Below are 27,700 nucleotides of genomic sequence, written 5' to 3'. Positions count from 1 at the left end.
ATTGTTTATTGCTGGGTTGGTTGGTAGCTTGGTAGCAAGATAGAGAAGCAGACTGTCTTGGTAATGTTATGGTATGTTAAGGGCAAGACATACCGGCACACAATTAAGTATTATGTGATATTAAAAAAAGAGCGGAGGCCCTTTGTTCAGCACTGTGAAAGTTAAATTGCTCTGGTCCTTACTACTTACAGCGGGGGCGGCTGTGGCTTGGTGGCAGAGTGGGTCGTCCTCTGTTCGAGAGATTGGTGGTTCGATCCCCATCTCCCCCTGGTCCACATGTCGAAGTATCCTTGGGCAAGACACTGAACCCCGAATTGCTCCCCGTGCTGCGCATGGGTGTGTAAATGTGGTGTGAATGGTTAGATCAGATTAGATGGTATGTAGATGTCCACTGCCATCAGTGTGAATGTCTGTGTGAATGGGTGAATGTGACAGATACTGTGAAGCGCCTTGAGTAGTCAGATGACTAGAAAGGCGCTATATAAGTACAAGTCCATTTACCAAGTCCATTTACTTCCTAAAGGACCACACAGAGGTGTTGCACTGGTAAAATGGAAGCTAGGGGGATATGTTGAGAAAAAGTCTTAATAGCAGGGCTGTAACTAACAATTATTATCTTTGTTTATTATTATAGTGATTATTTTCCCAGTTAATCGACTTTCAACTCAGAATGTTTTTAGTCTATTGGATGTTTCTATTGAATAAGACCAATGAAAACAGCCCATCCTCACAATTGAGAAGATGACATTTTCTGCATTTTAGGTTTCAAAATAGTTGTCAGTGTATCATTATGCTGTCAGGATTTAGTGAAAGTCTAAAAAAAGGGTATTTTTCATCGAAAGTTACCAACATTAGCTTAATTACTTTAGACAAAGTAGAATGCTGCAGCACATCTAAAGATGCATTACAAAGTTACTTTAGCAAAAATAGAAACAAACATTCACATGATGTCGGCCATGTTGTTTCCTCATTGGTCTCCTGTTTGAATTAGTATTTTTCTTGAGTTAATAGCAGATTGAGTGTGCAGTGATCAGCCAGTAATCCTTTTTAACAAGTAGGCCTGTTAGATTATTTGATCTGTTTACAGCAAGAATCTAGTCAGCAGAGTTTAAAGGGGTCCTGTTACACTCCTTTTCAGGTTCATACACGTTTACATGCTTTTAATGTTAAAAAAAAACTTTATTTTTCTCATCCTGCTCATGGCTGCTGCACCTGTACTCACCCTCTATCTGGATTATTGTAGTTCCCCTTGTATACATGAAAGGGGGTTGAATGGGAAAATGATGGAGTAGCTCTTCCTCCGGTACAGTAGGTGGTGCTCCGCAACATACAGCTGGACAGAATACGGCTTTTTTTCCAGTTTACCTTTGAAAGACACAAACAGGTCTTCTTGGTAGTCATGCTAGTTGCCATGGCGAAGTCCTCCCTTAAAGTAACGCTCTATTGTTGTTTTTTTCACATTGTTTTTGGCGCCGTTGTTTCCTAAATTATGCATGAAGTGAGGAGGGGGAGTTAAATTTTTACTCTACGGGGGGAGAGCGCAGACGCACAACCCAATATTACTCCAGTTAAGCTGTTTACATGCAAGAAAAATCGGGGAATTGAAGGAGTTCTCTAGGTCTGTTAATCGGGGTATGAGAACTCCTATTTTTGCGGTGTACGGTGTTTACATGGTGTTTAAGAAACCGAGGTGTGCCCTTAACCTGAATATAATCTGGTTTTTAAACTGCATGTAAACGAGTGTTGCAGTGAAAGCCCCTCTACCAATAAGCCCAGTCTGCTCTGATTGGTCCGGCCCTTCCTGGTCTCCTCCCTTGCTGTTCCATATTACTCCTGCTAGCATGTTGCTAATGTTGTTAGCAATAGACTGGGGCAATAAAGCAGCGATTTCTACTGTCAGAAATCACAAATAACGCTTTATAAACCAACAATGTTGTAGGAGGCGTGTGCTCGCAATTTAGGGAGTAATGAACACAGGCATCAAATATTACAGCTTTTGTTGCTGTTAGCATTAAGCTATATGTAGTAAACAACAGCACGGTCCTTTAGGTGCTGTGCGTAGCCCCATGTTAAAATGTCCAACTTTACAGCAGAAAATACATGTTTAGAGCTTGGAACAAAAGACGGTTTTGGTCTCTGTAGCTATTTTCCTTCGCAAATATCCACCATAGATTTATTTTCATCTGGTACAGCAGCAATAAACACAGCAGCTTCCAGATCTGAGAGGAGTTTGTATGTTTGTTTGTTTGTTTGTTTGTTCTGTATTCTATTCATTTTTCAGTTCAGTAAAGTGACAGTTTTGAAATGTATTCAGTACCAATCAGCTGACACACAAACAGAACAGAAACTTGTTCCATGTTTGTCCTTGTCCCTGGTGATGGACACAGTCAAAGACAAGCTGAGCAAGAGGAGTAGGTAAGAAAAGGAAGAAGTAAACCTGTAAAAAGAGCTGATGCAAAAGGGACATAAAAACAGGGGGAGAAGACATATGATGTGAGCTGAGTTAGACCGAGGGAAGAGAAGATGAAATGAGAAGAGAGGAAGAGAATCAAAATGGAAAAGGAGAGGAGGATTAAAGATGTCGATATGGTCAATGAGGCTAATGGCAGTAAATGACATTCTGTCTTCTATCTCTTTCTCTCTGTCTCTACAGGTTTTCCACAGAACAAGAAGAGAGACTTCAGAAGGACACGCTGAACGACACACACACGCACACACACACACACACACACACACACACACACACACACCGACATTTGATCATGACATAAAAATCTTTCTAATTTGACTGCGAGCAGTGGTCTGTGCCTTTGAGCTCCAGGTTACACAGCAGTAGGCACACGTTCAAAGTATTTGTCATTGCAGCAGAAAGAAAAAAGCGTGTGCGTGAAGGTGTTTATTTGGCATCAGATGAACATGGGCAGGGCAGACAGCTGGCATAAAGTGGGCACTGCCCGGGTCTTACCCCCGGATTACAGTTTAGCAGATTATAAGCAGCAGTCACCTCAAGCTCACCAGCCTCATGAAACCTACGCTGCCAGCCAATAGGGTGTGCACAGACAAATACACACAGCGGCACAGCTGGAGACCACGATTAAATTAGTGCAACTGGCAGCCGGTGTCCAACCCTATCTTAACACCATACACACATCACTGGCACAAAGACGTGTATACACACACACACACACACACACACACACACACTCTGGGATGCAGGACAGACGCTGGCCCCACCCTTCCTCTCATTGTCCTCACAAAGCCAGCTGGAGAGAAGATGAGATTTGGGGCTGATTGGTTTTGTCTTTTTTTCCCATCGTAGCCTCTGCGCATCGCTCCATCCGCCACTTTCACCTTTCTTTGGCGCAGCTTCGTCCCTGGATGAAGGGTCGTCGTAAAAATCGATCAATCGTGGAAGAACATCGGACAATCGGCTTGTGATGCTTTTCATCTCTGTGGCTACAGAGTGGAGCAGTGAGAGAACTTCTTGATTAGTTGTTTGACTTTTTTGTGATTTCTCAAAACTATATCGACCTCAACTACAGAACTGACAAGAGAAGGTGATGGCGGCGAATGCTGTACTCATTGAAACTCATTAACACTTCATCTTTTGCCACAATGAAGTGAAGCTTTTTATCCCTTTTGAAACTTTTCTCTGAGGTTCTTTAAACTCCACACAGCTGATATTCACCTAATAGCTATCAGAGCCTCTGAAGCAGGCAGACTCACACAATGGACTGAAGGGGGTGGAAGAGGAAAGAGAGACCTTGAGACAGAGGGAGAGACTTGGCCAGGTGAAGCTTGAGAGAGAGAATACTGAGAAAAAAGAGGATAAGACTGGGCTACGAAGGAAAAAAAAGAGGAATAAGAGAGGGGTTTTTTTGTGTCTAGGACTGCCAGAGACGTGATGGAACACCCTGTAGGCCAGACCTCCTCCCTTCTGCCGCTCCTCCTCCTCCTCCCATCTTCCCTCCCTCTCTCCGCTGCTCTCAGCTAGTCTACCAGCTTTTTTTTGGCTCCGTCGCTTCAGTGCAACGAGAGACAGAAAGAGAGAGAAAGCAGAGCGCTGGAGCCAAGCTCAAGATTCACGCAGATGGCAGGGGAAACAAGAGGAACCTGCTGCATCCATCGACACCGTGCCCTGAATTTCACCGAAGATGGACATTGCTGTTAATCCAAAAAAAGAGAGAGGGAAAAGAGAGAGGAGGACTCAAAGACAGTGGAAGCCAGAGAAGTGAGAGTTAGAAAGTAAAGAGGAAGGGAATGAATGCAGCGTAGAAAAGGCGATAAGAGCAAGAGAGACAGAGACTGTGAGAGCTCACCTCTCGTTAAAAGCAAAGGAAGCAGTCAGGCTACAGCTGTGTGTAATTCAGCTGCGACTCCAGTGTGTGTGTGTGTGTGTGTGTGTGTGTGTGTGCGCGTGCGCGCGCGTGTCGAGACATTTCTGCGCGTGGACGGGCACAGAGCTGTGAAGAGAGAGTGAGAGAATCCGGTGGGAGGTGGAGAGAAACAGTAGAGAAAAATTGACTCTGACACACTGTCCTCAGTCAGTGTGTGTGTGTTTTAGTAGCCTGATACAGTGAGTGATCTTGTGGTCCAAAGTGTTAGTCAGGGGGTCGTCCCGGTCTCGCCGAAAAGGCCTCGGTGGCTGTTGCGTGGACGCGGCAGCACAGGAGGTGGTGGTTGGCTGGAGACAGTGGCAGGCCTAGGGTCGGGGGCATGGCCATGGGGGGGCCGCATCCCGTCCTCCACCCTGCACCGGGACAGGCGCTGGGGCTGGGGGTCCTGGGGCGGGGGTCCTTCCAGGGGAGCTCCCAGACTCTCCGAGCTCAGGCCCTGGCTGAGCGGAGGAACGCTAGCTGCGGCAGGAGGTGGAGGTAGTACTGGGGGAAGAGGTGGGGCGGAGAAAGGAGGCAAGGCGAGATGTTCCCGCAGGGTCTGGGTTCTCCTCGGCTCGCTGGTTCTCGTCTTTCTCACCTCACTCTTCTTCTCTGTATCGCTCCGTGGGGGTGTCGGCTTTAATTACCTGGAGCCGCCTGGGTGGGAGGAGTCAAGGCGGGTAAAGCTAGTGCCCAGCTACGTGGGTGCACACAGACTGTCCCCGTCCGACACTTCGCAGCAGAAGACGTGTGCCTGCCCACGCTGTGTCGGAGACCCCGGGGTTTCCGATTGGTTTGATGAAAACTACGACCCGGATATCTCACCTGTTTGGACCCGAGACAACATCCAGCTGCCTTCTGATGTCTACTACTGGTGGGTGGTAAGTAACGATATAATTTACAACTTTACATCCTAGAGTGTGGAACAATTGGTACAATAAATGTGGTGACAAGTACTGTCATTTACACCTGATCTGGTATAAGGTCGAAGGAATAGTTCAATGTTTTGGAAAATATTGTAATTAGCTTTTCTTCCCAAAGATTAGGTGAGAAAGTCGATTGCCCTCTCATGCCCGTACAGTAAAAATTTAAGCTACATCCAGCAGCTGATTAGCTTAGCATAAAGACTGAAAAATGGGAAACGGCTAGCCTTGCCCACCAGCGCCTTTAAAGCTCATTAACACTCAAAAGGGAACAAATGAGATATAACGTGTTAAAGGCGCTACACTCAAAATATTGAAAAAAGTACCTCCACATGGTTCTCACTGACTGTTCCCTAACTGGTCAAACACCGACGGTTTGGGACGGCCTTTGGTGTTGGTGATAGAGGCACACGAGGCACTCACAAGCACTAATGCAAGCAGAGCCGGACTGGCTTCAAGACAAATAAACTCTGCTACGGGCGTCATCACTCCACTATATCTTTACAAAGACAATATTTGTTTGCTTCTTTATTAATGCTCTGAATATCAAGTGCAGCCTCTTTAATTGGTGAGCTTAAGGGGTGCTAGTAGGCATTTAGTTAGGCTAGGTGTTTGCCCTGCCTTGCAAGGCTAATTGACTGTGCCTCAGCTCCATACTTATGATGTATGCATCATTTTCTCTCATCTGATCATCTAAACTCTCTGAAAGAAAGTGAATAAGTGAATATCCCAACATGTCGGGCTATTCCTTTAAGGTAAGGGTGTCTGTATTCACCAACATGACAAGCACATTAAATACAATGCAGCCAAACCCTTTGTTTCCATGTAAAGTAAAGCTTTGCATTGAAGGTTGTCTGCGTAACGCTCAGAAAACACAAACAAGAGGGGGCCATTAAGCAGAGATGACAAGTAACAAAGGACAAATTAGGGATCGACCATATGGATTTTTTAGGGCTGATGATGATTTTTTTCTTCATCAGCCTTAGCCGATGACCGATACGGGCTGCTGATTTTCTTAAGACGATATTTGGAGCTGATACTATTTTTTCTCAGTATACATCATAAAAATGACACAATGATGATAACAAACGTTACGAGTCTCAATCTTAGATAAAAGCAACGTTTATTAAACTTATAAAAGGCGTCTCCACCAACACGGAGCTGCCTGTGGACGCCTGTCTGTGACTAATGCCGGGAAAAAACTATCGTTGAACGCAGCAGCCCGCATCGGCTGATACGATACACCTAAAAAACGCAGATGTTTTGGTCTATCACTAATACAAATACTTTGTTACTGTACTTAAGTAGATTTTTCAGGTATCTGTACTTTGTCTGAGTATTTATTTTTCTGATGACTTCTTACTTTTACTCCCTACATTTATACTTTCTACTCCTTACATTGTAAAAACAGGCTTGTTACTTTTTTTTTATACCTCCACAAATGACGACTCGACGTGAAAATATACGTAAAAGACACAACGAACTAGAGAGGGAAAGAGGGAGAAGAAGAGGGGGGGAAAGGTAACCGTGGGACGAAGTCGTGTCAGTGAGGGTACGGTAGAGAGAGAACCGAGAACTTGTACTGTAGCAGCGACATGGAGGCCAGGAATATTGCTTGAATAGAGAAAGAATGCGAAGCGGGGAGAATTGCCGATGGCGACGCTCCAGAAGTACCAAAGCTGTTAACAGTTATCCAGATGCTTATGCAGTATCTCTGGTCAGTTCAGTCCTGCTTATTCTGTGTGAACTTCTTTCTTTTTACACAGTTATCAAAGGATGTATTGTTTCATTAACTTTTTTACTGTAGCTATTGCTCATACTGGAGGTGTGAGCAAATATCGGTATAACGTAACAATAACAGTGAGCCTGAATGTGATTGATCAGCACTATGTTGACAGAAAGATGTCAAATGACTTACAATCATATTCATAAAAAAATGCTTCAAAAACATTTGCTGTTTGAAAAATCCCTCCATTAGCCATCGGCATGCACTGAAGGCAGGTTCATGCTGCACAGCCAAACCACAGCCAGACAGCCAACCTGAGCTTAGGTTACGGTGAGCTGATGTTTGAAGGTCTCCCAGCTAGCTGTAACTTGCTACGCTGCATAGATCTGGCGTCGGTTGCTCCTTACCATTGGCTGATGGACTGATTTGCAAACCGTAAGCCAGCTAGACCAGCTCTGGGATTCTGGATGAATCACCTGACGAAGAAGAAGGATTACTTTATTAATCCCACAAGGGGAAATCTAATTTTTTTCACTCTGTTATTATTATTATTCATGTTACACACACACATGCCCGAAATACACACAAATGCACAAACAGGACCTATATACATGCAATTAATGGTGTAATGTCAGAGCGAGGGGGCTGCCAATGGATCGGCGCCCCGAGCAGACCTTATCCACTCAAGGCAGTATGTCAGCTAGCTAGCAATTCACCCGCATTAGCATCAGCTACTGATTATTCCACTGGCAACCCGACTGCTGGTATTATTTTTTGTTGTTGCGTCTAGGATCTTGAGACACTAGATGGAGGTGTTCTGCTCATTCTCCATATTCAACGTTTAATCTTTACAGAACACATTGAAGCATGAACAAACAATATTTATTGAAAATGAAATTTTCTATAGAATTTAACATCAATAAGATGCGAAACATCACATCCTTTGTTTCTCAGCATATTTGACACAGTTATGTGTATAATGTTGTATTATTTATTCTCTGAGGACATTTACTCTTTAACATTAAATTCAGTAAGTCACTATGTTTTGAATCTAATATCCCTGATATGCATCAAAAACACACAGAAAAGATCATGGATTGCACACTATTATCATTATAGTATAAACATTTAAGTCTTTTGTTTTTATAGTGCCAAATCATATCTCAGGACACTTTACAGAGTAGGTAAAGACCACACTATATGACTTATTTATGATTTACAGAGACACAACAATTACCCCGTAGCGTACGGTGGCAACGAAAACCTTCCCTAAGTCGGTTACGTGGGAGATACGAGTTTATTAGGATGTCACCAACATAGAGGGGGTAATACATCGTAATCACAGATCTCTCTCCATCCTCCTCATCCTCTCTCGTCCTCCTAACCAATCCCCTATTACAAGTATTACATGCTCCTCATGTATGCCTGCCAATCACATGTCATGTTCGCACATCACATGGTTGGTCACCATGTCTGAAAAACGGAAATGAATATGTCCTCAAAGAGACAGAGTGGGAGAGAGAGACAGAAAGCACTTAATTAAAGAAAAGTAGCATTAACACCCCTTGTGTGTGTGTGTGTGTGTGTGTGTGTCTGTCTGTCTGTCTGTCTTTCTGTCTGTCTCTCTGTCTGTCTGTCTGTCTGTCTGTCTGTCTGTCTGTCAACCTAAGTGTGTAAGTTCCAGTGGTCTAGAGTCCTGTTTCAGAACTGTAGCCTCAGTCCAGCTCTGAAATGGTAAACACAGGCCAACAGCTGCCAAGCCATTGGGTCACACACTGCAACAAGGAGATGATGAACTGGGAGGAAGATAGAGAGAAAGGGAAATAAATGAGAGCATGAAAACACAGCGAGAGGGGGATTTGATAGGGAAGGAAAGGAAAAAGGGTAAATCACATACAGATCAAAGCAAGGAAAGGGCAAACACTGCCGCTAAGACAACTGGAGTGAGGAAATTACAAAAGACGAGAGTGAGGGATGAAAGAGATTTGCAGATAAACTAGATAAACAGGGAGGAAAGGAGGACAGATATGAATATAGAGCATGTGGAAGAAAGCAATGAAAGGAACCAGAGAAGAAGCAGGAGAAAGAAACAGGACCTTACCAAGCAGGATCACATACCAGTTTCTGCAGAGCTATTAAAGCAGTGCTTCTGTGGTGTTGACCACGTGTTGTCCCTTCAGGGATGCTTTTCTATTGTTCTGTATCAGAGAGAACACCACGTTCTATTTCATGGGGTCCTCTGGCACTTCCACATGGCCTTTGTTTCTCCAAACAAATGCTGGCCATGAATGTCGTCAACATGTCACTCCGAAGCTTTTGCGTGGTTTTGAACTGGGAAGTTTGTTTGAAAAATGTTTGAATATCCTGGAAATCCATGCCGACATAAAAGAGGCTGTACTCAACATTCAGAGCATTAATTTAGCAGCAAACAGATAGATACAGTCAATTAATGATGCCCTGAGCTGAGAATGAAGTCACCCTGCATCGTAGCTTCCCTGTTGTTTGTGGTGATAGCTGCTCACATTACTTGAAATGATCCGGGCCGCGGCGCGAATACATCTTGCTTTTACATCATCAAACCTCAGAGATTAGTTTTGTTCTGACTGTATTTGAATGTTTCATCTGACCAAATCTGCAGGAAACACTTCACCTCTGCATCAAACCACCGTTAACCGTTCGGCGCATCTTTTCAATGCTCGCGCTCATGCTTGTACACATGCGCACGCCTGGCCCATACATGTATACATGCTTTACTAAAGCCCACCTCTCTTAACCGGGCCGCCGCTGGCAAGCGCGTCGTGCATGGTTGCACTCACACTGGTCAAATGAACTAGACTTTAGCTGTGAAGCGTGCGTGGGCACCGTACGGATGGACAGTGTGAGTGCGCCTTTAGCCCCTGGGGAAAACGGGAATATTTCGAGGTTCTGGTCAGCCAGCGGATATCAAGGTCAAGTCTTCCTCTAGCCTGCACCTGCCATTGTTTCAAGAGTCCAAACTTTTTGTATGCGTTTTAGGTGCAGACAACATTTCGGCTTATCTATAAACAGATAAATAATGACAAAAAGCTAATAAAGAGCTAGATTGTCATCAGATGCTAGCCGATGGGCTCCGAGAATGTTCCTCCTTTTTTGCTCTCCACACAGCTGTTAACCTGCATGCAACCAAAGCGTGCTTAAACATGATTGGTCAATACAACTCCAAACGGAAGAGAAACCAGAATGGGGTCCCGTTGCCTACAGATTCTGCATGCATATACTTGTTTATCTTTAAAACACACCCTCAGTGGCAGAGGGAACCAGACCTTTAAATGGCTTATAGAGTCATATTTTTGGAATCCTTTATGTAAAGATGAAGAGGATTTAGAGATCTTTCTATTGGTAATCAGAAGACACCATAAGAGCTTGTTTCTTGGTAAAGAGAGTGAGAGGCAGACAACACTCATGCACGTTGAGAAGTAGCTGTGTAAGTGCTCCCAATTGAATTACTCACTTTTCTCTTTCTTAGTCCAAAGAGGTTTAACATCGAGATTTGATGTAACCAAACAAAATGGTGAATAACCTCGCTGATCTTTTTTTCTCATCACTTCACTTGCTTTTAATGCCACGGTCCAATCAACCCATTGTAGGACGGAAGAAAAACAAACAAAGTGATTTAAGTTTATATTCTCTTCAATCAAAGCTAATGTGTTATTGTGCACTCCTGCCTCAGAAGAGAAAGGAATTGAGCATTAAAGCATTAAATGAAAGAAACATTTTGAAGAATGATTTGTTGTGCAGGACAGAAGTGATGTTTTAGTTTGTTAAAACATTTTCACATTCAAGAGAATAAGCACTCAACCGCCAATATTTGTGGATTAGGTGAGCCGATGTCTTTGATCCACTTGGATAACTCACCGTAGGTGATGAATCAGTTTGTATGTTTGCAGTGTATTTATGATATTCAGTGCAAAACATTTGAAACAAATAAAGAAGTGATGAATACAGGTTTCACATTGGCTTCTAGGGTTTGGTTGAACTGCTTCAGTCTTTCCTCAGTTCTTACTATTGGACTTCTTACTATTTGCTAATTCCAAATTAATGTTTAGCTAAATGAGGTTCCCCAAATTCTAAATATTCAGATTTCCATGTCTTTCATGATCATCCACAGAATATGGCTGTGATGTCCTGAACATTGGCAAAATATGTCCTCTTTAAGGTGCCAGAAAATACTTCATAAATATAAAATAGTAATATGTAAATCAGTAAAATGCTAAGTGCACTTGTACTTATACAGGGTCTTTCCGGACTTCTGACCTCTGAAGGTGACCTGACTCCGTCAGATGGATTGACTTGCATGGTTCTCATGGTTCTCTGCATATCCATCTGGGAACTCCAATCTTTTGGGAAGGGGCGAAAATACTGGTTGCTGATTGGATAAACGGGCCAAATCAACCAATCAGATCAACGAAGCATATGACGTACTAACAGTTTCGGGCAAAGCTCAGAAAGGAAACAACATGTGGGTAAAGGATATTTTCCGTTTGTGTAACGTGAATTTAAGGATCAAAGGCCAAATTTCAGGAGCCCGGTCCATATTCAACAGAAGGATCCAGAGAAAAAAGAGTTAGTGAGCAGCTTGCTCTATAGCTGCTCTCATCTCATCTGTGGAAGCCTCCATGTTGTTTACACTCAACAGTCTCTTCTCGTTTCCTCACTTAAATCCACCTCTAAACCAAAACTGATTGGTTCGGTCACTGGTCAAACTTCTCCAAATGTTCTCTGCTGCAGGTTACCAGACTGATCTGAGAGTAAAACACAATGGAGCTCAGAGATCAGGATGGTCTCACGAGACTATACTGAAGGTGCTTTTACACCATTTGTCACAATCGCACATTGACACAGACATACATACACTAATGGCAGAAGCAACCTGCTCATCATCTAATAATGTAATCAATCAAATCAATCAAAAGCATTCATTTTGTAAACAGGAGCTCTAGCATAATGAGCTGTAGCATAACATTACTTCCAACAACAACAGTTTTAGGGGTCCAACATATTACATTCAGCAGACAATCCTTTGTAAATGTAGGTGTGAATCTGTTGTGCTTATATATACATACATGAAGAGGTAGGTGGTGTCCGTGCAGTTTAGAGTGAGAGAGAAACATCAGACCAAATCAATGGAATTTGCAAATTTAGGCATTATGTTTTATACTTTTAGGTTTATTGTGAAATGTATTTTCACAAAGGTTTGCATTGTCTGTAAAGACCAAAAGCTGACCAGACTACCTCCATTATTCTTCAATGATTCATACATTAGCATGCAAACATTGAATGTGTCATTGGTACAACCCTTGGTGCATACATGTCCACTTTTTTTTCTAATGAAGCTAAGGTTAAACTTAGGAGCAGCGGGTGCATTGGCTCCTGAAGTAGAAATGTTCTGACAATGTGAACTATTGGTTCATAGTAAATGATACACAACAGCTAAAGGTATTTACTTGAGAGTAGGTGCCAGGAAGCTTATACTTATGGTGTCAGAGGACAGCTGAGAGGACGCAGGCAAGATGGCATTTGGCATGGCTGCCAGAAAACATCCGCCAAAAATGAGAAGCCCCTGAACGACAGTGGTGCATCGAGCCAAGCTGGCTTTGGCATCATGCGGGGAGTCAAGAGGCAAAAGAAGGATGGAGGAGATCAAGGAGAATGGAAAAAGAGAGGGTAGGAGACAAAAGTGTAGAGGTACACAGTCGGAGAGAGTAACGTGAGTAAAAGAAAGATTTAGTGGTCTCTGATCAGCACTGATGAGCACAGGCATCCCAGAGAGATAGAGGTATGGTGAGAGACAAGAGGAGGAGGAGAAACAAAAAGGGAGCAAGGGAAATTAAAGAGAAGGAATTAGACATGAGGGCTAAGAGAGTGCCAGAGAGGATGCATGAATAAAAAAGTAAGCGAATGAGATCTCTGTTGGAGAAAGCGAATTAAGGCCAACGGTGGGTGAAAGGGAAGTGGTGACAAAGAAGGGGGAAAATGAAGATCACTGTGTGGGAGAAAGGGAGAACGACAAAGATGGAAAAGATGGCTATGGAGAAGAACAGCCATGTAGTGGCTGCCAGTACCCTGATGCAACTTTTGTGTGTGTTTGCTATTTTGTTTTGGGGGACTTTTTGAATGTGTGTGCAGGTGCTGGCTTTGTCTTTACGCGCACGAATGCACATTCATGCATTCTTGTGTAGTTTGGCAGATGGTAAAGTTGGAATGAGATTTTACCTTTTTTTTTTCTTCATTTGGACAACTTCTCTTTTTCAGCCGCCGCTAGTATGTGTCATCATTCTCTTTACATCCCAAAACTCTGATCCACAAGAATCTAAAAGACACTTAACTTTTTAATGAACAGTCAGGGCAGAAAGATATTTTTACAGTAGCACATACTTTTACTTTACTTTACTTTTACTGCACATTATGACAGTACTTTTGTATAGATTACTATTGTAAATTGATATTCGATATATATATATATCTACTGTTTTATATACTTGTTTAATATTTCTGTTTTTCCAAATATGTAGTATATTGCATATACGGTATATATTGTTAATATATACCGTATACCGTATACCGTGTTATTAATGGGTTGTTTGAATAGCTGGAGTTTGCAACGAAAATAATTAATTAATTTTTTACAGAAAATGTGCTATATCGCTATATAGGGTATATGGTTATTGGGATATGAAATGACCTTGATTTTGGTGATATTGCCCGGCCCTATACGCTTCTAAGAACATGAGCACTCAGTCTAAAGTTCCTGGAGTCTGCCTTATAAAGCACTGGTGTTTAACTAGACGCTAACAATTTGTCACATCGGTCTTAAAACAGCAGATGTGGATATAAACACTGAAATGGATTCTGCTGATATAGTCATTCCTCGGGTTGAAATTGCACATTAAAAGATCCCTTTCTAATACACTTCCAATGGAATAAATCCACTGTAGGTGGTGCCAGCCTGATAAATGTCAAGTGAGTGAGTTAGTAAGTGAGTTAGGGTATACTCCAATTACCATTCCTACTGTGAGAGGATCAGTGCCGTGCTTTAGCGCGATCATACACACACATTACAAGTAATATAATCCAATTTGTGTGTCGTAGGGATCAGGCAGTGGAGCTGTGTCATCAAAGTCAATCATCCCACCTGTCAATCATGGCTTTTCACTCTGCTTTTAAAGCATCAAAGAATGAATTCAAACCTAACTTATCAGGAAAAAATTAACACTTGAACAAACATAAATACGATAAAACAACCTAAAATGACAGAAACCATCTTTTGGAAAAATGTATTATGTGGTGTACTTTGTGTTTTTAGTTTGGCCCGTGTTCCATCCGCTAACATGAGGCGGGTGGGGATTATGAGCTAGACTGCAGCCAGCCAACAGGGGGCAATCCAGAGGCTTTGGCTTCACTTTGGGGAGCCGTCCAGATGTCCATCTTTATATTCAGCCTCAGCTCCAGACAGTATAAATGATTTTTATGATCCAGACATCACTAACCTCTGTGCACGGGATGCTGTGGTTTTCACATAGACGTCATTAATCGCACAGCTACGCAGGTGACGCTGTTTCCAAGGGGGAGGCAAGAGCGAGCTAGCTAGCCAGTCTCTAAATAAATTGCTTCTGTAAAGTTGGGCATTTTAACATTGTGGTCTAAGTGGCCATCATTTTCTGCATGTGATGCATAATCTTGATCTATTACTACTTACTCGACATAAGCTAGTGTGGTATTACTTCAGTATCAGGACAGTCCCTTAACTTAATATTAGCTTTTAAAGGGTTAAGAGCCACTTCTTGTGATATATCAAACTCAACATGTTCAGACACTGTGTGAACACCAAGACCAGACTCCTCTCACAAGCCCGGATACAGCATCTACGATTAAATATCGATGTCACTGACACGACGTTGCTATGAACTACAGGAACTAATGACCAAAGTTAAAGAGAAAATGGATTTTCTTTTTGGAACATTGTCCTAAACCAACATAAAGTTCCCCTCAAAAATGAAACATTATAATGATCATGACTATCGTTATATCACAATAAAAGTGAAATCATTAGTAGGAATGTCTTAAAGCTTCCCAACTAATGCTATCCTGAGGTTTATTTTTCTTCCTCTGCATACTTTCAGCCACGAAAACCATTCAAATATTCAAATGTTCAGCTCTTTAAGGACATGTGTACTCATCTTCAACCAAATATTTTTTTAATACTATAATCCAATGCAGATAGTGTTCAAATCCTCTTCATTTCAACTTTAAACAATTGACAAGCCTTTGGACTTTTGATATATGTTACAGTTTTTGAATAATCACATTTTCACGCCATATGTAAAGTGTCTGCGCTTCCTCCCACTGTACAAAACAAAGCCTAAATATCCACGTCACATTTCCTGACTTCTTACATGACCTAGATATTGCGTGGGAAGCCAATCTCTCCATGGCAACGTTTGATTGCAGCAGGTGTGTGATGACATCAGTACAGTCCACCATGACTCAGCACTTCTGCTTGTCTGTCTGTCTGCTGCTCTGTCTGTTTGCTGTCTGTCTGTCTGCTGGTCTGTCTGCTTGTCTGTCTGGCTGGCTGTCTGTCGGCCTGTTAGCTTATCTGTCTGTCTGCTTGTCTGTCTGTCCGCCTGTCTGTCTGTCAGATTGTCTGCCTGTCTGTCTGCTTGTCTGTCTGTCAGCTTGTCTGTCTGTCTGCTTGTCTGTCTGCTTGTCTGTCTGTCAGATTGTCTGCCTGTTTGTCAGCTTGTCTGTCTGTCTGCTTGTCTGTCTGTCAGAGTGTCTGCCTGTCTCTGTCTGCTTTTCTGTCTGTCTGTCCATCTGTCTGCCTGTCTGGCTGGCTGGCTGTCTGTCTGCCTGTCTGTCAGCTTGTCTGTCTGCTTGCCTGTCTGTGTGCTTGCCTGTCTGTCTCCTTGTCTGCCTGTCTGTCTCTCTGTCTGCCTGTCTGTCTGTCTGTCTGTCTGCTTGTCTGCCTGCCTGTTTGTCAGCTTGTCTGCCTGTCTGTCTGTCTGCCTGTCTGTCTGTCTGCTTGTCTGTCTGCCTGCTTGTCTACATGTCAGATTGCCTGTCTGCTTGTCTGCCTGTCTGCTTGTCTGTCTGTCTGTCTGCCTGCCTGCTTGTCTGTCTGCCTGCCTGCCTGTCTGTCTGTCTGTCAGATTGTCTGTCAGATTGTCTGTCTGTCTGTCTGCCTGTCTGTCTGTCTGCCTGTCTGTCTGTCAGATTGTCTGTCTGTCTGTCTGTCTGTTGGTCTGCTTGAGTTAACTTTGCCAAAGCAATTCCCTAAAATATTAAAACAAACACAAAACCATTCAAATATTGAAATGTTCACCTCTTTAAAGACATTTCAGCTTATCTTCAACCTTTCTCTGCTTTTCATATTCTTTTCAAATAATATGTTTTTTCATCATTTTCAAATATTAAGCTTTTTTGTACTTTTTTGAAATATTAATATGTTTTCATATTTTTCCCAGTATTCCAGCTTTTTCCTAAATGTCTTTACAATACTTCCATTGTAGCATTGCAGTGTAGCTTCAGCCTTTAAGCATTTCCCCGCATCTTCCACAGGGAATGCCTTTTCTAGGGTCAATATAATATCAAATCCATTTTGTGTTATTCATTTACTTAATGTTAGTTTACCACTTGGTTTTAATTTCCTAAAGCACCCTAGTAACACTTTATTGCACATGTAATTGCTTCACATTCACGGTGTAACTTATCCTAACGTCTTTGACAGTCAGGTACTCAAAGGGAAAAATCATCCTCCTCCCCTCTTCACCTTTCTTTCAACTCCATTTACATACTTTTCCCTGCTCCTTTTCTCTTTTCAGTCAACTTTTTTATCCACCCTCCATTTATTCTGGTGGTTGAGGCAGAGAGGAAAGGCGTGTGTGTCATCTCTGGCTGCCACTTTTGTTTATGCCTCCGTACTTTGGACATCTCACTCTTGTTGGTGACAGACAGTGTAAAAAGAAAACTCGCCTGCAACACTCTCTCTTATGCAAGTAGTCCCAAAGAAAGAAAAACATTTATTGAAGACTCTCCCAAGTTTCTTGCTTTCTTTTGACATTTTGTATCCCTTCTTCCACTGCTATCCCACCTTTTTTTTTTTTACATGAGGACAACAATGCCTCTGCACCGCTGTCTGTCAGTCTGACGCAACATGGCTGTTACCTAAACACACTCACAGATACACACCCCGGCACAAGCACCTGTATGTTTGCACAAGAATGCTGTTGGCACACAGAGTCTGTTGTCACATCCAGTTTGTCTGCAGAGGAGAAACTCCACATCCTAACCCTACTTTCTGTCTTTCTCTCTAGATGTTACAGCCCCAGTTTAAGCCCCACAGCATCCAGCAGGTGTTGCTGAGGTTGTTCCAGGTATTTTATTATTAATTCATATTTCCATTATCCTTGTTCGATTATATCAGCCAAGTCATTACTTCACACTCTGGGGCAAAGACTGAGGAGAACAGATGAGCTTTATTAGACAATAGGGTTCATCAGTGACTTGGCTCATTCCTTTTTAATCTGTCCAGATTTCTTTTTTTACATTCGGACTCTCACTGCAGCACAGTGCTTTCTGGGTAACCATTTAGCAAAATGTTACAATTTTTAATCACTCAAGAAGTGGAAAAAATACACCATTAAGATGGCCATGTCAGTTTTATACTGGCCAAAATTGAATCTAACTTTGCAGCATTATTTAGCCCCTTCCTGACAAACTACCACGACATGCTTAGTGCCACTGGATTCCTCTGCTCACCTACCTGAGTAGTTGCCTCTTCAAGTGATATTCCAGAGTAAAAATCATCCCAGGGTCTTTTTCGGCACATTCACTCATCAAATAAGCCATCGAGACCATTTTTTTCATGTAACAACTATTAACAGAGATATCCAGGAGAGTCGCAAACAGCTGAATGTGGCTAACAGTGATTATCTCGGGGCAGCACAGTGAAGGCATTAAAACCTCTTTTTTAACCACTAATACTGCTGAAAATAACAGCAAACCTCTGCAGTAGCATGAGAAGAGTCCCTACACAGAAAACAAAGCACCAATGGGTCCTTCCTTTGGGATTGACTTTGGTAATCCACTTGAATGGACTTTACTATGAGAGGAGCTGGTACAGGGGCCAGTAGGTAAGTCTTTAAAACACTCTTTTAATAAACTCTGGGTTCACTAACTACGTTGTTGGTAGTTTGTTTTCTGTGTAGGGACTCTTCTCATGCTGCTGCAGAGGTTTGGTGTTATTTTGAGCAGTATTAGTGGTTAAAAAAGACGTTTGAATGCCTTCACCGTGCTGCCCCGAGCTAATCAGAGTTAGCCACATTCTGCTGTTAGCAACTGTTAGTGACTCTGGGATTTCTCCGTTAATCCGGCTGTTAAGTTGCGACGTAACACCCTTTCAAAATATGATTTCAGGGTCCAGGCCATTCCGAGCCTCGTATTTCTCCAATGCCGCAGTGCAGTTTTCCCCCTGTTGTTTGAACAGATCTGAGTTTTTAAAAAACAACGTAATTGTCATTTTACCTCTTTCTTATCGCTGAAAAAGATGTCTTACTGACGTTAGAGGTGATCGGAATTGTTCACATGGTCGGCCGTTGTGTCTGGTTTTGTTCCAACGGAGCATTTGCCAAAAAAGACCCTGGGGTGATTTTACCCCGGATTTTCACTTTAAAGTTGATAACTCTGTTAGAGTTCTGTTATTTTTTTTAAATGTGTTTCTGAAAAAACTTTATGCAAGAAATAGGCAATACAGTAACACAATATTGATTCATGAGCAGTCATTGACACTCCTTCAGAGACCGCTCGTCTGATTGGTTGTCAGCCGGGTGCAGTGGATTTATCAGCAGCTTCAGCTTTAGAGACAGTAATGTTGGCCAAGATTAATAGACCCATCCCTGGAAACACCCCTGGCAGAAGGGCCTAATGTATATTTCATAGAACGCGAAGAACTCACCCCAGTATGAGGGCAGGGAGTATTTTTACATGCCAATCCAAGCTGCATTAACTGGGGCTAGTGTCCCATTTCATTTCCTGTGACGCTTGTATCCAGTCAGCTTGATTCACTCATGGTCGTCTATCGCAGGTGATTCCCGGAAGGTCGCCGTACGGCTCGTGGGATCCAGGCCGCTGTCTGCGCTGCGCCGTGGTGGGGAACTCCGGAAACCTCCGCGGGGCCGGATATGGGGCGACCATTGACGGACACAACTACATCATGAGGTGAGGGGGGGTGGCTGCAACGGATAGTGATAGAGACCACAGAGCAGATGCAGGGCTGAAGATGAAGACTGAGAGTGAGAGATGAAGAAGGGAAGACAGGTTTCATGTGAAGGGAGCATATGTGTGCGTGCGTGCGTGCGTGCGTGCGTGCGTGCGTGCATGCGTGTGTGTGATCTCACATAGTTCAATATTACAGAAACAAGAGCGATTTCCTACTTCCAGCTTCTCTCTCACATAAATGATGATGTTTGTGAGTAATATGTATGTATACCTGCCGTTATTTGTGCAGAGGGGTGTTCTACGAAGCGCGCTGATCATCCCCAGGGTTTCTTTGGATAACCTGGATCGACAAATACTCCCAATCAGAGTTAAACTGTTCCACAAAGCTCACTTTAGAGTTAATTTCTCAAGCCAGGTTTCCACTTTAGTTTCAATGTGCGTTCTCATAAAAAGGGCGTGTATCACGTCCTTTAACTCACCCTTTGGATCAAGGTCCGCATATTTCACTAAAGAGGAGCATATCATTATAATGAACTCCTATGAGCCGTTTAAGAGTATGATAACAGCAAGGGGCAATTCAGTTGCACATAATAAGGCCAGGGAGGTGTGCTGGAAAAAAAGCCGATCGTATAAATTCATAAGTGAAAAGATTCTGAATATTTTTTTAAAATAAAATTTTCAAATGCAGAATTGATCGGCATTAATCCAAATAGAGTGATGCTTTTTTAAAAATGAAAAAACATCCAACCTGCTTTATTTCATGTTCAAGGAAATGCAAAGGTCTAATACACCACATTGACCATAATTCCATAACCTTTAGTGGGTAAGGTAATTCATTAAAGGAATATCTGTAGCAATATATGGACACGTCAACAGTCTGGTAATAACATAACAACCAGAACACTCTTAGTGGTTTCTGTGACATGAGAAATACTTTCAAAGTAATGAATAAAAATACAAAAAGAGCTAAATACTCAGCTCAGATGTTGTGGACACAGCCCGTGGATGATGAGGAGGAGGTCAGTTGAGTAGGCGGTCCCTAATGTGGACGAGAGTCAGTCCCTGTTCTCACTGTTAGAATGTTGACACATGTAGCCTGAACCAGCTCTGAATGTGGTTTTGGACATCCAGTCTCAATGCATCCTGAGAGTGTGTTCAGCTGTAGTCAGAGCTGTCCACTTGTGTTTGGATCACTCAGAACAGTTTGTAATGATGTTGTATTGGTTTATAATGGTTTGTATCCCACAGAGATGACAAATACCTAACATATGCACATCACATCAATGTATACATTCATCTCCAAAATGTAGAAGTGCATTGTTCAGCGGATACATTAACACAGTGGGTTCACCGTTCCCATCCAACCCCCACCCACCCATAAGTTTACAGGATATAAAGAACACTTTGGGATTAGGAAAACAAACATAGAGAGAAAGGGAAATAAGACCGAAGCAAACACAACAAAAAAGACTTAGACTTACACTAAGACTTAGACCTCTCCTTATTGATCCCTTTGGGATGAACTCCTGCAAGGAAATTAAGTTTCCAGCAGCTTACAAAAGACACAAGGGAGGTATAAAAAATGAGATTAAAACAAGAAAAAAAGAGGGGGGAGTGTCCACTGCTGTAATGGATCGTGCGTGAGGTTCACCCTTCTCCTTGTTAAGGGGCTCCTGTAAGGAGTCCTGAAAGTCGAGAAAGGACCTCCATTTTTTGAAAAATGATCGAGAGTGTGTATTTGATTATTTCTAGCTTTAAGAAATGCATAACATCATTGACCTTGTGGGAAATGAATGGAGGAGCTTGTTCTTTCCACCTGAAAAGGACCAAGCGCCTCGTAAGGAGTGTGGTAAAGGCTGCAGTGACAGCCCGAGGGTCCTCTGGTGTTGGACCGGAGAGGGCACGGATCGGATCAGGATCTGACTGGGTCCTAAACAGATACTACGTTTCGTATTAATCTTACTCCTCTATTCAGCTCTCCCACTGGTTTACAGAGAGGTCACCTGACTCCTGTGAGGTCACCAGCTTTATGTCCCAAGAAGCTGCAACGTATGGATGGTGCCTCTTCTCTACCCACCCTTGCAAATAGGCACATAAATCTGTTTGTATGCATCCATACCCCCGGTCTTGTTCATGTGATGGATCACGGTGCCAGAGAGTCGTTAATTGGCATGAACACAAAGCTATATGTTGTCTCCTGCAGCGAGTGTGTGTTGTTGCCACGTGCTAGTGACCTGAAAGCTGCCGCTAAAAGCATTAGCATTGCACTCTCCGTAGAGCTGTGTGGGTAGCCTCCAGCTTGGCTCTCCCGTTTCTACTTTCCCATCGCTGTGGTTTGAGTCTCATTTGTTGTTCTAATCAGCTTGGCCCACAACAGTCCCACTCACCACCACCCACCTCCATCTGTCTGCCTTTTCACTCCTGCTATCTGAACAAGAGTGTTTGGTTCACTGACAAATGGGTAGGCACACTCACTGGCCCTTTTTTTTCTCTCAGGTGCACCATCCTGTTTACATAAACAGCTCACTCCTCCAGACAGTGAGTCACATCTACTGTCAGTACAGCAAAAGTCTGAGAGCTGAGAGGTTCAGTGTCTGTCTGACTGAAGGTTGCACTGGACACAATGTGTTGATTACAGAATACACTGCTGGAAAGTGCTTGTGTTCAGACTTGTTGAGGCTATGTGTTGAACCCCTAACCAATATTTTATATCTTACTCAAATGGCTGGTTTGCTGGTAAGAGACTAGGAACCTTTGGTGTTTGGACCGCAGGGACCAGGGTCTACCTTTAAAGGTTGAATATGTAGAATGAGCAGAACACCTCCATCTAGTGTCTCAAGATCGTAGTCGCAACAACAATAAATAACTCCAGCAGTCGGGTTGCCAGGTTTGTTGCAGAGTGTGTCAGTGATCAGCCTGCTCCATGTCAGTGATGAATCAAACAGGGGAACCACTCATTTGGACTAATCTATTCATTTACAACAGTATTTAACATTAGCCAGTCTTCAACTGGAAGTCTTTCTGTGAGTGCTGTGGAATCCATTAGCTAGCTCTCAACTCAAAAGGATTCTTGTTTCTGTAGCAACAACAGACAAACCTGGCAAGCAGCAACGCCCAACGCTATTGGCTGCTACCATGGAAACCGAACAGAACTGTCAGAGTTTAAAAAAATATTAATTCAGACTAAATATATATTTTAATGGAAAAGCAATACTTCTGTACCCCTCAAAACGTTTTAAAAAAAATAAAGCTTTGATAAAATCAGAATCAGAAATACTTTAATAATCCCAGGGGGAAATTGTTTGATACGATTCTACATATTCAACCTGTGGACGTTTTCCAGGGACAGTTAACCCTATACATAATACATAATACACATAAATAACCACACACTCATTTACTGTAGAGAGAGATGCTCTTCGTTTTCCTCCTCTGCATTTCTATTTCATTTTCAGTGTGTTTTTTTAGCGTTGAGCAGCTAAAGAGACAGATGTTTCCCTCAGCAGCTGAAGGGCTGGTGGCCAACGGCTCCAATTGAATTCTAATGTTGGTGTGTGTGTCTGCTGGATGTGTACATACGACAGTACTTTGGCCATATCAATTAAGGAGAGCATAATGTCTGTTTACTGCAATAAACAACTCGTTTAACTGCCCCCATGTGGCCAATCTTCAGGTTTAGCACATTCAAATGATCATCTAATTTCTAAAATGTTGAACCACTCCTTTTAAAAAGGCCTCAAGTTGGTTTCAAAACATTCAGAAAGTGCTACCAAGCCAGCAGGAAACGAGATCCTGTGAAAGAGTTTTGGCACCTGTTCCACCTCTGTTGAAACTGAAAATGTCTCTTGTGCTGCCCCTCCCTTGCTCCCAGGATAAACTTAGCCCCCACGGTGGGCTACGAAGAGGACGCCGGCAGCCACACCACTCACCACTTCATGTACCCGGAGAGCGCCAAGAACCTGGCGGCCAACGTCAGCTTCGTGCTGGTTCCCTTCAAAACACTGGATCTTGTCTGGATCACCAGCGCTCTGTCCACTGGCCAGATTCGATTGTAAGAAGAGACACGCATGCACACACACACACACACACACACACACACACACACAGTAACACACATGTAAGTGCACAGACCTAACATGAATTCTGGACACACAAGACACACATAAGAACACTTAGGGGGCATAGATACACTTCATTTCACACGCACACACAAACTCACACAGAGTTGTGAGAAGCCGGAGAGTCGCTGGGCTAGAACAATCAGTCAGCTGTCAATCACCCAGAATCAGAAATACTTTAATAATCCCAGGGGGAAACTGTTGAACAATCAGTCAGCCGTCAATCACCCAGAATTCATAGCTGCAGCAATCACATAAAGTACTGATGGAATGTGTTTAATCAGTGTCTCTCTCTCTCTCTCTCTCTCTCTCTCTCTCTCTCCCTCTCTCTCTCTCTCTCTCTCTCTCTCTCTCTCCCTCTCTCTCCCTCTCCCCCCCCCCCCCTCTCTCTCTCTCTCTCTCCCCCTACTCTCTCTCTCTCTCTCTCTCTCCCCCTCTCCCTCTCTCTCTCTCTCTCCCCCTACTCTCTCTCTCTCCCTACTCTCCCCCTCTCTCCCCCTACTCTCTCTCTCTCCCTACTCTCCCCCTCTCTCCCCCTACTCTCTCTCTCTCCCTACTCCCCCCCCCCTCTCTCCCCCTACTCTCTCTCTCTCCCTACTCTCCCCCCCTACTCTCTCTCTCTCCCTACTCTCCCTCAGTACCTACGCTCCAGTGAAGCAGTTCCTCCGTGTGGATAAAGACAAGGTGTGTATTTTCAACATCCATTGCGATTACGTTTGACCATTCTCACACACTCACAGTAAAGTGCCGACACACACACACACAGAGGGATCCCGCATGGTTGCAATTATGTCACCCCCTCCCTATTGTTGATAAGGGATTACAGTTGGATTATAAAACTCCCTTTTGTTTTAAATCATCTTCAGCTCGCTCTTTAATCCATGAAAATAAATAAAGCCAAACTAATCCCTGCCATGTGAAGACTTTGTCAATACCTCCGCCTGGTCCGAAACGGTGTCTCTGGGCTCTGGCCCACAAAGAAAGACTAAGAGCAGTTTGTTGGGACTGAGCAGCACCAGGAGGTAGATGACCATAAAATCTTTATCTCTAACCTGCAGCACTGTGTTGTCAGTAAAGGTACTGCTCTGGAGTGGTTCAGATCATACTTATACAGTCAGAGTCCATCCTCAGAATTTATGACATCTCATCACACATTTACCTTTACATTCCTCGTCTTTTAACAGCTGTACGTTGGCAGGAAACGGGAGAGAGAGAGAGGTGGCGACTTACAGCAAATGTACTGTTAAAAACCTGGGTGTGATAATGGACTGTGATTTTTAAATTGGACAAGCAGATAAAGTCTGTGTTAAGATCTAACTTTCTCTAACCCTGGATGTTAGCAATGGTCAAGCTATTTTTATCCTGCCTTGACTAATGTAACGCACTTCATGTTGGTGTAACCCGGGCCTCTCTCTCACGCTTCCAGCCGGTCCAAAAGGATGCAGCCGGTCTTTTTACAGCAACTCACAGACAAGAGCACAGTCCTCCTGTACTGGCCTCCCTCCACTGGCTCCCCCTGTGTTTTAGGATAGATTTTCACTCATAAATGCCTCAAGGAGCTAGCCCCGATCTATTTCTACAACCTTCTACAACCATGTTTTCCCTCAAGGTCACTCAGGTCAGCTGACCAGTTGGTCCAAGAACAAAGCTGAAGCAAAGAGGAGCATGCACCTTTTCAGTTGTAGCCCCCAAACTCTGGAAAGAGCTGCCTCTGCATGTTAGGCTGGCCCCAACACACTTCAAATCCTATCTTAAAACTCATTTCTACTCTTTGTTTGTTGACTCCCCCTGAGAGGTGCCTTAGATACTGGATAATAGTCTTTTTTAATGTTTTTCCTATCTTTGGTTTTACAGCACTTTGGTCAACTGTGGTTGTTTTTTAAATGTGCTTTATAAATAAATCAAATTAGATTGGATACATCTATTCATTTGTTTAACAGGGCTTTTAATCTTATCCTTCACAGCAATCCCAACCTCATGGAGTATTCAATTATAACATGGTCAAATCTCTTCTTGTTCAGTTGGACCTTTTGTATATGCAGCAGTTATAATTTACACAGGGTTATCTGGGTTAACCTGTAATAATTTATAAATGATTTAAATGAAAGCTTTAAAGTTGGATTTATCTGTCCATTACTGCAGTGCCTGTTCAGAGCAGGCTGCTTCCTTGGGTCCTGGTGTTGCTGCTTGCAGTGTTCGGGGGAGGAGGGGGGGATTGTTTGCACCCCAGGAGTGCTCAAGAACGCTCATCCACACTCTCTTGAATGAACGGTTCTTCATTGACATCATATCCGCACATGTCTATGAAATGAGGTTGCAATAGCACTAATGCTACCTTCACACTGCAGTTCCAAGTGACCTGAATCTGATTGTTTCACTCATACGTGACCCTGATCTGATTTACTGAATCTGACATTTTCCAATCAGAATTAGGCCACATTTAAATGTGCTACTGAATCAAATATATATCAGATTTTTTTTAATGTGACTGCAATTTGAACAGCCAGGTCACATTTAATGTGACTTTGATGTCATTCTGACCTGTGCTGCACGATTTTGTAAATGAATGACAAATAAAGTTGATTGAAAAAAAAAGTGTGCCACTGGCGGTGGCCAGGAACAGAATCAAATAGAGTCATCATTCAAATATGAATTTTCTTTCTCCTCTTCCTCCTTCATGATTTCACCCACTCACAAATATGTCTGCTGCTGCCACACACTGTTTTTAGCATTAAGCCATAAAGTCCTACAATGTGATGATGATGGCGTGATGTCATCAATGATCAACTGCTCATGCGGGGCACTTCAGGAGCCTGAGCTGTTCACACAGCATTCTGTAGAAAGGCCACATTTAAAGACGTAATGTGAACAAACAAACAGTAAATCAGATTTGAGCAATAAATCAGAAATGTGCAGTGTGAACGTAGCCTAAGTGTTCTTGAGACATTTTTTCTAATATTGCATTTGAGCAAACTTTGAGGGCTAGGTAGTAGCAAAACTGTAATGCACATCAAAAATCTGAAAAAGTCACTTTGTCCAGCATGGACCATAGATGTTATGTGCCAAATTTAGTGAGGATTTTTCAAAATTTGTAGGATTTGGACACAATTCGAAATGGTGGAAAATCAATCTAGACACGAATAGGCGTGAAACAAATGGATAGATTGGTGTGGACACAGAAACAGTTTCCATGTGGGAATTTGGGTTTGATCCTTAGTTAAATGTGCAGCAAATAGACAGTATATTTGACTATTTCCCTTTCTCCATGTCTCTGTTCACCACACAGGTCCAGATCTTCAACCCAGCATTCTTTAAATACATCCACGACCACTGGACCATACATCATGGGCGTTACCCCTCCACTGGCATGCTTGTTCTGTTCTTTGCCCTGCACGTCTGTGACGAGGTCAGTTTCTCTCATAAGCACATACTGTAAACCTTGCATCACGCTGAAGCTACTCTTAAATCTTATTTATCCTGAAAAGATACATATTTGTAATCACACACCTGCTTTCCAACACGCCCTCTTCAACTCTTATCCAGGTGAATGTGTTTGGTTTCGGGGCAGACAGCAGGGGAAACTGGCACCACTACTGGGAGGAGAACCGCTACTCCGGAGAATTCAGGAAGACCGGCGTCCATGACGCTGACTACGAAGCCCAGATCATCCAACAGCTGGCCAAGGCTGGCAAGATCACTGTATTCCCTGGGAAATGACCAGCACATCACCATTTGTATTCAGTGTTCCAACACTGGTACGGCAACAGACGCTATAGAGGCTGCTTAGAACGTGGTAGATATCCTCGCTTTCACTAACCTGTACCAGTTTGGGTTCCCAGTTTGAAGTAAACCAAACGCTTACAGAAGGTGAAACAAAGTGGCCACGAAACGATTCAAGACAATGCTATTCCATTCACCATCCCTTACATTTGAGACATTGCCAAACCAGTGGAGGCTCTAATTGGAGAACACGACTCTTAGGAACCAGCAACATGTAGATCCAGATGTAGTTCTGCTCACTTAGGACTCAACTAGGAGGAATTGGCTCTTAGGGGTTTTCAAGGTTTAACCTCTAGAGACCAGTGCAAACCACAGATCACTTTTCAAGGGGCAGCTTCAACTCAGGAGGGAAAAACAAGGCTGGACAGCGGAAAATCCAATCACCACAAAGACTGACTTTCAGCCGTTTCTGAATCTGCATTCTTATTTGTACTTGTGTTCTGGTGGATTTGTGAAACGTCATCAGTCACAGCCCAAGTCCTGTTCCAATTCAATAGTCTGCATCTCGCAGAGTACGGTCCA

At 43.1% G+C, this 27,700-nt stretch overlaps 1 protein-coding gene across 1 annotated transcript; it reads left to right on the top strand.

The window, feature by feature from the left end:
- Positions 1–2,377: 2,377 nt before the first annotated feature.
- st3gal2 (ST3 beta-galactoside alpha-2,3-sialyltransferase 2) lies at positions 2,378–27,115 on the top strand (the record flags this gene model as incomplete). The annotated part of the gene is made up of 8 exons (XM_083916961.1): positions 2,378–2,415; positions 4,600–5,257; positions 17,378–17,437; positions 19,147–19,280; positions 23,152–23,331; positions 24,037–24,082; positions 26,685–26,804; positions 26,942–27,115. 8 exons carry the CDS (start codon positions 2,378–2,380, stop codon positions 27,113–27,115), a joined length of 1,410 nt encoding a protein of 469 aa, XP_083773087.1.
- Positions 27,116–27,700: the final 585 nt, after the last annotated feature.

This window comes from Echiichthys vipera (assembly GCF_963691815.1).
Source record: "Echiichthys vipera genome assembly, chromosome: 7".
NCBI classification, from domain to species: Eukaryota; Metazoa; Chordata; class Actinopteri; order Perciformes; family Trachinidae; genus Echiichthys; species Echiichthys vipera.
The sequence above is the reverse complement of the archived record's forward strand: the minus strand, read 5'-3'. Positions and strand labels throughout refer to the sequence as shown.